Genomic DNA, 11,743 nt, shown 5'->3' on the forward strand with positions numbered 1-11,743 from the left:
CATTCACTGCGACGTTTTACTCCCATGGTGTTAAAAAAAAAAAAAAAAGAAAAAAAAAGTGTTCCCCTGTGCATAGCACCACGCCATGAAGGCGTATAGGGGGTGTGGGGGTGATGTGATCATCACGCCCCTGACCGCCTTTACCCCCCAGGTACCCATGCTATTCGACGCTGGGTAGGCGCCGGGACCGCTTCCACCGTTAGAAAAGTTCCCGGATTTGAACCGGCCGGGGATCGAACCTGGGACCTTTAGCATGGTAGTCAGACGCGTTACCGACTGAGCCACCGCGGCCACTTACTCCCATGGTGTTTATATTGTATAAAAAATAGCACAACACAATAACACATCCTATCAAAGATAACGCAACTGCAACCTCACGTTCATTCTGAATTAACAACATCTCATTTACTCCATATAAAGTTGACAAGAGCTGTCATTTCTTGGACAGAGACTATTGGTGGGAAATGTTTCAGGGGACGATTTATTGGACTCCATGTGAACCTGACATGTTGTTCTTAGGGGGAAAACTGATCTTTCGGAACTTTCTTTGAAGTAAAGTGAGGTTGGAATGAGAACGACAACTATACACACTGCAGACACACTTGTTGAACAAACTGTATAAAATAGCAAACTTTTGGTGAACGATGCAACAGAAATGTTATTTTCTTGATTATTTTATGTCCAGTTGTGAGCCAGGAAAAGTAACTGTGGGACATGGACTCTTGCGCCACAGAATTGAGTTTAACCCCGGCATGCTATACCCTAAGTGATATAGAAATCGCTCAGTTCTTTGCATGTGCAGTGCTGTATATGTTGTTGTTCACATTTATATGTCTTCACTTGTTTATCATTTCTTGATTACAGAACAATAGTTAACACTGTTAAGTTCTTTTGAGCTCCTGATTGCCCTGTAAAATGATTTTTTTGTCCTCTAAAAATGTTGTGCATATAATGTCACTGCCATACAGTTGAGTCATACTCTCTGCCATGGGAATTCCTTCATTTTCTTCATCTTCATTATTGGCAACACAGGTTAATTCTGTGCATGCATCATTAAGTTCAGTATCGGAAGCAAAAGAAAAAAAAATACTAATGCTACTGTGTTCTAACAAGATTTTGTCCAGCTTCGTGTTGCAAGTTATGATAAGCCAGACATTGGTCATGCTAGACTTGTGAAGACATTGATGAACAAGCAGGATTTTCTTTCCCTGACAGTAAATTTCAAAGCTGTCATGTTTAACTGGTTCCAACAGTTTATCTTTGCTGTTGGCACTTTGCAGTGGGTTGAACAGCCATCAATATAAGTTTTCCTGAATATACTCATTTATGTTATCTTGCCTTGAGGGATACAATTAGTTTATTTGTCCCTCTTATATAAATGATGCTGATGGTTGATTGAGAACACTTCTTAAAAAAATAATGAGTTAGCTATATAAAATAACATGTGGCTCAAAAAGTTAGCATATGAACTTTATGCGAGAATTCACTCTAGGATTCCCTGTCTCTTAGGGAGATTTCACACCAAAGTAACAACCGACGATATTGTACCACAAACTGCACACACAACAGAATAAACACTTCCGCCACCCTCCAAAAAAGCATTCACTGTGCATGTTGAAAAACTTTCTGGTTAGAGCGACACCAAAGTGACGTTTCCAGCATATTGTAATCACTTTGGTGCAAAAGATTACATTTACTTCTTAGTGTTAATTTTCAAGTAACATGCCACCTGTCGCATGTCACTTTAGTGTGAAAGCTCCCGTACACTTCACAGTTACTTTAGTTCTGGCATTCATCATGCTGGTCCTGTGTATCAAGATTGAACCCATAGGTAGGTTAGTTTTGTGTACGATCAATTTAAAATCTTTTGTTTCATCTGGGCATTGACTGAATAACATAGGTAAATGTCTCGCACACCTGGTACTGCCCTCTGACATGACCAATGTTGCCAGTACAACTTGTAAATTGAAAAAAAAAACACTGTTTTTATGAATATGCCATAAGTAACACCATAAAATCGTCTGTAATGCATAAACAGTTATCGTTCTTTTATTACTTCGATAAATGCCCACACAGACCATCGTTACACATCGAATTTTTTTTTGCAAGCGACTCCACAGCTGTCTTTTATCCATGTTTGTTTTTACTTTGTTCAAAAACTTTTTTACACCTTAATAACTTTTTCCGCATACTGAACGTTCATGTAGAGCAAGATTTTCTTGTTTAATGTTTAACAAATGTCAACATAGACAAAGTTAATACCCACTGTCAGTTTCATGTATCGCTTTTTGTACAAAAGTTATGTACGTTCAAAATCTGTTGTTACTTTTGACAGATTTATTGGTATTTGAACAGTATTGGCTGATAATAGGGCAAATCAGCATCTGATAATTTGGCTAGTGCAATATTTCTATAAATAGCTTGTAGTTGAGAATTGTGATGCATAGATGTTGGGTCACGAAAAGTAAAGAAATGTGTATATACCAGAAGAGGCCATTGACCACAAAGAAATTGATAAATAATTATTTGAAAGAAGCGATAAGGGTGAGGCCTTCGAGCTATTTCAACAAAGACATTTTGGAAAAGTTATCGCATGTTGAACAATTTAATTTGCTTAGAAATCTTTGTAGAGGAGTTGAGTAAATCTTCATGTTACTTGGTTTTGCTATTATTTATGTCTGATAGAAAATAGGCACAGTGCCATGAAACTGGTGCTTGAAGTGGAAATTGTCATTGGGGGAGATGTTCGTTTGAGCTCTGGGAATAACTGGTGGATGCCTTGTGTAAGTTTTGTTAGCTAGAGAACCCCCCCCCCTGCACCTCCCTCCATTTCTAGCACTGGATGAAACTATTACCAGCATGTGGACAACAGTGAAGGCAAATTGCATGAAAGTTCACTTGAATGCTAAACAGAAGTAATTTTTCAAAATTGGAATATCGTAGTGGGTTTTTTAAATGAGGGAATTTTTTGAAAGTGTGCCTGCTGAGGCAAATCAAATCTCCACCAACATCTTAACATAAGAATGTGATGAGTCTCTTCAAACGATACTTACTTATTACCATTTGAATTTTTATTATTTTGACTACATGCCATGTGTTTTGTGCTTTGTACGCTTGCTGTGCTTATTTTAACCATTTATATCCAATTTCCATTGATATACTATAATTCCACTTTATTTTATGCCCTCTTCCTGTCATTACAATTCTTTTCCTTTTCTTTGTGCAAGGAGTGTCTCTCGACTATTATAATCTTGGGTATTAATAAGTCTAGACGCTTAATAATCTGGAAGGAACATACAAGAATGGGGCCTTCCAGATGAAAACTGACCTTATGAAAGTAATTATAATTCTGTCATGCTATAATCATTTTGCTAAAATAATGATTCAGAATAAATTTTCTCTTGTAATTTTGAACAAAGATTCCAAAACACAATAGATGATATTGGTTATTACCCCTCATGCCTTTTGTGCACCTTTCATTCAATTTTTTTTTCACCACGTTTTCTTCAAGCCCTGCTTAACCAATCTGAAATTATTTTGCAATGCTAAAACAAGTCTGATTTTTGGCTACTTCAAACACAAACTATGAAACCTTTTAGATCAGAAACTCTCAAACTTTTAGACAAGCATACCACTAAACAGAAATTCATGCTTTCGCTGTACCATCAAGTGATGTTACAAGGTTTTCAACCCTAACATTTATATGTATCAGAATATTGAGCCTTCTGTTTATATCAGGGATGGGACCGATTAATCGGTACTCTATCGGTATCGGCCGATATAGGCATATCGGTTTATCGCTAAAATTACCGATTATTTTACCGATCCGATATATGATAAATATCTTATAATTTAGTGCAAAATTCTGCCATTTTGTTGTAATTTTTATGGACAATCTCGATGCCCTACTTTCTAAAAAAGTAATTGTCTAAATATTCAACTTCTTTTGCACTGCAGTCACCTCGAAATACACATTTGTTAAGGAGATCAAGGAACATTTCATGTTCTTCAAGTACCATATCTAATTTTATATCGGATCGGTAGAATATCGGTTATCGGTATCGGTAAATTTTATATCGGTACTTTATCGGTATCGGCCAAAATTTCATATCGACCCATCCCTAGTTTACATGTTTGTAAATCTGTACTCCATGGGAGGGAAAAAGTCAAATATCGTCATCCATGCATTTATCATATTAGGAGTGGTAAATAATAAATAATATCTGTGGTCATCCTTGACATACACACGCCAAACTTCAGGAATTGGGTTAAATGTGTTATATAAACGACTTTTTACAATATCTTTGAATTTGCAATTATACATTTCCAGATTGTTCATTTCATAAAATTTCCATTTTTGAGGTATCTAAGCCGCGCGTCAGGCTAAGTTTGCAGCAGGTTTTATGTATCAATCCGCGGGGGAACTGAGCACAGAATCTTCCGTGCCAGTCTTGCCTCAACCGCCGAGCTGCTTACATCGCAGACACTGAGAAAATCCACAGTATTGCCAACAGCACAACACATCAAAACCCGCATGCATGTCAAGCGGAATATATTTGTGTTTCTTTTTGTCTCCTGAAACATAACATTTTAGAAGTACTTTCGGCGCATAAATTATTTTAAAAAATGTGTCATTACTTAATATAAATGCGAAATATCTTCGAAACATGAGAGTATTTTTCCCAGGGGGGCAAACAAGTCACATTTCCCCCAAAAGAGTGTAGTTCCCTAATAACATTGCTTAAATTTGAATTTATTGTGTTAATGCAATAATTAACACATATTATTGTGGCTAAAATGAAATTATATGTGTGAAATACATAATTTTTGGTTGACTTTCATTTTCCAGGGAGGGAACGGCCCCCTTGCCCCCCCTTCCGGACGCCCATGAGCATGTGTGTATATTTCGAGCACACAAAAATAAAAATAAACAAAGATATAAGTAAACAACGACAGGCCCTCTTGAATTTAATGACAAATTATTGTTTTTGGTTTATAAAAAAAAACGTTTATGAAAACCTTTGTTACTGTAAGACACACGCACTTCAAGTTATACCAGCAAAAAGACAAGCATGATTTGTTATTGGTGATATATACAATCAGGTGCATTGTCTGCTGCTATTAGTCTGGTTTCAATTTATGAATCACTGCACTAAACCAGGATTCAAATTTTGGTCTGTCCATTTCTTGCTAATCATCCTTCCCTTTCTTTGCACGGAACAGTAAATATGCGCCTTCAACAAAAACTTCATTGCTGCCAGTGGCTGAAACAATAAGCCTCCTCCTTCCCCTCTCTCGTCGGTATCTTCAGCCCTGGCTGTAGTTTTGCACGGTGGTATATATATATTAAAAAAAATTGAATGTACGCCCCCGCTCCTCCCCTCACTGAGTTAAAGCACGTCTGGTCCAAATAATAAACATGTTTCTTCTCACGGGGATATCTTTTAATACCGGGGACATTCTTTTGTAGTCAAACAACAAACAATCGTTTCCTCTTCCTAAACTCAAACCGCAAATCATTCAACACCCGGGATACAGTTCGTGCGCCCATTGACGGCAAATCACCTCACGCCCTGTTTTACTTTGATCTTGTTTCCGTAAGGAGGATTATGCATTTTAAACAACTTGCTTGATTTGAAGAGCTTTTCCCTTCGGATGAAGCCCACAATAACACTCGCTGAACAGGAGACCTTGCTTGATTCAGCCATTCTCGCCGCTGTATAGCACGATTATTAATCACAATAAACATAGGGTTAAAATAGTGGGATGTGCAACACTGGTATCGCGGACTCCACGCGCTCTGCAACGTGTTGAGTCTTGCTGGACTCGCACTTGGGCTTTAGGGATTCCTCAGCTCAATACAAACTCCAGTTGGCGAATCTGCGGATCCAAGTTCGTCTGCACAGTGATTGCAACCGATCAAGTCCACACCTGCTAATGGATGTATTATTTTGTCTGTATTTTACAAATTAAATAACTGTTTTCTTGCAAGTATGCAGTTGTGTCGGAATAGAACCCGTCTCAGTGGAACTATATTCTTGCGCGCACGTTTGGATCTACATATGCGAAAACCTGCTGCAAGGTTAACCTGACGCTTGGCTTAGTGAGGATGGATCTGTCTTTGACTTTTCTACAGAGGTGCAAAAATAATCTGTCTTCAAGTACAAAATAATCCCAATATTATATCTACAGTTGATTATGAACTGAATGGTGTTAAGTTCCCTGTTCTTGCAAAATGGAAGAAAACCCTACACTTTTTAGTAAATTTTTAGATATAATAAGAAAATGCAATGAAGAATTATTTTCAGATAACCCTCTTTTCGACTCGTCTTTGTAGCATGAAGAGCCCGAAGGGAACTTGGGAGGAATCACAGATGATTATAATAAAAGATTCAGAAAGTAATTCTTGTATGAGTATATTGCTTGCATTGATTAAATTACAAATAAGTTTCCAATGAAGGTATAGTGTGTTGATTTTAGAACATTTAATTTATTAATTAATACAAGATTGCATGAAGAGTAAATAATTCTTGTGCTTGAGTGGCTTTCCTATAGAAGGCTCTACTGGCAACAGCATAAATAACTATGCAATACATTCCAATATATGGCTCACTACCATATCGCTGCAGATTTTAAAATTCATTTAGCAACAGTGCAAAAATTTGTAATACATGTTTATCGTTCTGATTTAATGATAAACATGTGATACAGAAAGCACACAAACATTAAAAAACACATACCAAGCGAGCTCAAAATTTTTTTTAAAAAAAAAAAATTGAACTGAATTTGAAAATCCAGGCATCAGGTGAAAATTTTCTGATGCTATGCCAACCAGGCACCCTGTATTTGTCAACCCCTGAGTATGAACATTGTTATAGTGGGTGTATTTGTATTGTAGTAAAGTTTCTGGTAAAGACAGAATGCTGTAAAATACGAGTAAATAATCCTAATTAGAATTATGTTTCTTATTCTAGGATATCACTGCCCCAGAAGTGATGATTATTGAAGGAAGCTACGACTCTCCTGTTTCTCCAATGAATGGAATTCCTGGCCAAGGCTTGACTTCCTTGAATTTTAATAATTCTAAATCGCTACCGTATTCATTTCCATTCGGAAGCATAGGCTCAATACCTACATTTCCACTAAGTGACAGCTCATCAAAAGACAACCCACTGACCAATTTGCTACACGAGCCCTTGCATCAGTTTCTTGCCTCGGCGCAGGCCAATGGACTTCCTCTCATGCCCGAGCACGATCCTGCCAACTCGCAGCTTCAGAGCAGCTCAAACGGAGACGTTTACAAATGCCAGATATGTCTGGCTCTTTTCCCCACGTTAAGCATTCTAGAGCAGCATATGTCCCTGCACTCGCGCGAGAAACCATATAAATGCGAACAGTGTGGCCAGTGCTACAAGTACCAGTCAGCGTACATGAAACACCGGGAGCAGAATCACACAGCTAAATTACCTGGCGAAAAGCCATTCCGCTGCGAGATTTGCGGAATGCAATTTAAGTACTTGAAGTCTTTCAAAAAGCACAGGCTCAACCACACGGTTGAGAAGCTTCACTCGAAAACATCATTAGATAATGCAGACATGGAAATTTCACCTACTGCAAACAAGGATCAAGATTGTGAAGATATGGAAGTTCAGGAATCTGGGCGCACTAGCGACATGCCGGAATCGTCCACCAATAAAAGTGAGGATACGGAATCAAAGGCAAAGCAATGCGAAGAGGTTGCTCCAACAAAAGAAACAACGCCGGAAGCAAATAACTGCACCGAATCTCAAGAAAACAGTGACGAAGTCACTAGCTCAAACGAAGCTCTCGTCAGTAATTCTACAGGTGAGAAGTTCGGTTACGGTGAGTCTAATTCTGTGATGACATGTGATAAATCTTTACCGGACAGCAACGCGGACGGAAAGGGGTTGAAGTCCGAGCATCAGTCGTCGGAAGAGCAAGACGAAACGATTGATTCTCTGGGTAGCTCTCTGTCTTTAGGAAGCAACTCCGTAAGATCTCATGAGATGTCGCTGTTCAGTTTGTTCAAACTGGATGAGTTTCAGAAGCAGTTCACTTGTCCCTTCTGCCAAAAATCTTTTCGCTCAAAGGAGAATTTGAAGTTGCATATTCGCAAGCATACAGGCGAGAAACCTTTTGAATGTGAATTTTGTGGACGGGCATTCGGTGGGAAAAGTGACATGAATCGCCACCTCCGCATCCACACAGGGGAGAGACCCTATCACTGTGAAATATGCGGAAAGTGTTTTGCGAGAGCAGATTACCTGTCCAAGCATCTAACGACCCACTTGAACACTAATTAATTCCTTATGTTAAAAAAACTATAAAGTATTGTAAAAATATAGCTTCTGTGGATAGTTCCTGTTTGTGCAATGACGAGTAAGTCTTCATTGGTTAAAACAGAAGGTAGAAAAACTTTGCTCACAGGTAAACTCCATCATGACAAACAGCAAGAAAGGAAAGCATAAAAAAAAGATAGTGTTGTGGAAGAGTTGCTACTTTCATATTGTGATATTGCCTCATATTCTTGTTATATCTCACTTTAAACATTCAAGTACCAGCAGAAATAGATTCCCTGTAAATTAATCCACAGCAGTATCATGTGTCAAAAGTGAACTTTTCTATTCATGAAAGTTTGATCAATATTTATTATTATATTGCAAATTACAACAAGAATACTTGCATGCAAAACTTAAATGTTAAACTTGGACTAGAATGTTAAGAATGCCATATAATATCTACCACCTTCATCCCAAAATGATAGTCGTTTGTGTCCATATCTGCCAATGAAATGCCAGCTGCAGAAATGTGACTATTATTTTTTCAATGGAGGAAGTCATTATAGTCTTTCAAGTAAATATTTTCGCAAATTGCAACAATTGCAGTGACACTATCATTAATTACTGTTGGATGCATGGAAGATGGCATCGTTTTTTCAAGCGACTTTCAAACGAACCATCCACAGAACATATATTTTCACAATAATTTTATTATCTTTAACATGTTAAGAAAAGTTGTCAAGACAGATAATAACAAGGAATTCCTTACCATTGTTTTGTATGTCAAGGTAAGAATTCAAAGTGTGTTTCAGATTATGTACATCATGAACAACAGTATTTCCTGAGTATTTTTTGGTAGGAGACTGTTACGTTGCACTATTATAGTGTTACAGCTACTTGGTAACATGAATTTGTAATGTAAGTAGACTGTTCTGTATAGATCTATACAAAAAGGGCAGTCAGCGATAAATTTTGTCCATGATTGTACACATCAGCAATACTTTGTGAGTGTAGTGATTTTTTTCTCTTTCGTTTGCCAAAGATTCCATACTTGCCAGTGATATAAAAAAATAGATATTTTTATTTATTGTATAAGTAATGTTAAATATTATAAGTCTAACAAGCTCAATTAGCATTAGAGGGCATTAATACATTGCATTTCTTACGAGATTGTATGTTGTTATTGTGATATTTGTATTCAATATAGTAACCAGTAGATTAAACCAAAATGAGGTGGGAATTTTTTGAAGGAGAAGAGTGAAGACGAGTCAGAAAAGAATCTATGCAATATTGTGAGGGGATACATTAGTACGAATAATAAAGTCTGGTGTATAGTTTTCAGTAAGATATATTTTTAGTCTCATGTGATGTGATGTGATGAATGAAAATATGTGATTTGGTAATAAGACTTTTGAAGGAATATATATGTGCCGTGTAGAATACGAATTGTAATTGTATTACAAGCACGTCTTGTGTTGCCATGAACTATATAGTCTCCGATCCAGCAGTATCTTTAATAGAATTGTAAGCTCTGTATAGAAAAAAAATAGTTTCATTTTCTCTTCTAACATTTTTCTCGAAACATATTGCAATAGTGTGGTTGTATTGAAATGTGATATTATTCTTAAATTTCCACGTAGTGTTAATTATGTTGTTTTTTGTGTTCTACAGCTTAGAACAATATGAAGTGTCATAATTTGCAATATTATTTTGTATTACTTTACATTGTTTAATACATATTATATATATATATTAAATTTTTCATATAATCCTCCTCTTTTAGAAAAGAGAAGGGTTACAGTAGGAATCTATGTTTACGACTTTAGTGTTTGTATTAACAGTCCAATTTTAATTGGACGACAGTTAAAACATTTTAGTACCAAGCTAGTCATTTATATTATACTACATTACTAGTGTAACTAATCTCTTCAACAATTACCATTGTGATATTGTGATTGTGTAACTTATAACAGTATATATTTTTAAAAATGATTTTTCCCCATTTTTGCTTGGACCTTATGTGAGTACCATACAACTTCATATTTATTATTTAGAAAGCTACAATGTAGTACATAATAGAGAGAAATTGTTTTGTAATGTAGTAGTTATTAATGGGCATTAAGATAAAGATATGTCCAGGAAAGTTTATTTTTGGAATCTACAGAAATTTTGATTATACATTGTTTACATGAAAGTTGGCAGCTTAGAAATTAGTTTTACGATATGGGGTGTTTCTGTAAAACGTTACAGATCATCTAGACCACAAGCATCAGAGAAGGATTACAAACTTTAAAGAATTCTAAGCCAATAAATATAATGATGTTTGTTTGCAATACGAGATCTGTCCAGAAAATTTCTGAACTTTGTACATAAAATATTTTCCACTGTGAATTTTTTATTTGACCTACTGGCTTCAAAATGCTCCCTTCCACTATGTATTCACTACTGCTTCCTTTAGTTGAAATATCTGCAGGGCTGCTAGTGAATTTTTCATTATTGAGTGAATCAACTCAAAATGATGACCTTGTGGATAGGTCAGGCAATAAGCAGTTTGCATAATTCATCATGAAAAACTGACAGTTAATAACAATGTTTCAGGTACAATGTTAAAATCCAGTGAATTTCACTCCTGTTTTGTTCTAATTTTGACGCATTCCTAAAATTGCCATCAGAATCTCATGACAGACAGTTTTTCTTTTTTAATATTCACTTCAGCCACCTCACAAAAACTTAGGGAGATTTCACACCGAAGCTGCAAGCGACACAAGCACATTCAGTCTAAAGTAAAACATCACCGCTCATGCGCAAACAAGAGCACGAGGCATCACGATGCAAGATATTGAGAAAACGGGCCAGTGAAAGTGACATGTGCAGCTTGTCCTGTTGCTTCTGTTTGAAAGGTTCAATTGATTAGCAAGAGTTCGCTTCCAAGTGACACGTATCACTTGTCACTTCGGTGTGTGTGAAATCTCCCTTAAATGGAGGTTAGAATGAATGAATGTCCAAATTTTGTTGCAACAATTTCAAAATTTTGGATGCTTATCAGTGGCGGTGATTGGGTTCCAAAAAACTGGGGGGGGGGGGGGGGGGCAAAGACAGTATATTTCCCTTTGTAGATAAGGTTTAGCATAGTGCGGGGGCAAAAGTGATGAAAAGTAGGGGGCCCTAATTGCCACCACTGATGTTTATGGTTATCTTGAATAAGAATCATCATCGACAGCTGTTTTTGACACATTTCCACATCTCATACGTTATAGCTCAGCCTAAAGCCTTGGTCTCAAATAATACGTGCACCACTTGATATGTCTCTGTAAAGGTTTCCGCCAGTGTGCAACAAAGTCACAGAAATGAGTTTCTTGCAAATATCTACTACAACAGATGCATCCCACACTGTGGACAGAAACACTCTTTACAATGACTAGCACACTATCAAGTTACAATAT

The 11,743-nt window shown here is 36.8% G+C and overlaps 1 protein-coding gene across 2 annotated transcripts in view; it reads left to right on the forward strand.

The window, feature by feature from the left end:
* The window catches only part of LOC146003707 (uncharacterized), a 113,648-nt gene extending 102,290 nt beyond the window's left edge, over positions 1 to 11,358 (forward strand). For both annotated transcript variants that reach the window (XM_083142089.1, XM_083142088.1), the window contains exon 4: positions 6,975 to 11,358. In XM_083142089.1, the coding sequence (XP_082998215.1) occupies positions 6,975 to 8,324 (1,350 nt within the window). In that variant the 3' untranslated portion in view covers positions 8,325 to 11,358. The remainder of the gene's footprint in view (positions 1 to 6,974) is intronic.
* Positions 11,359 to 11,743: the final 385 nt, after the last annotated feature.

This window comes from Lepisma saccharinum, chromosome 20 (genome assembly GCF_977018435.1).
Source record: "Lepisma saccharinum chromosome 20, izLepSacc3.1, whole genome shotgun sequence".
NCBI lineage: Eukaryota > Metazoa > Arthropoda > Insecta > Zygentoma > Lepismatidae > Lepisma > Lepisma saccharinum.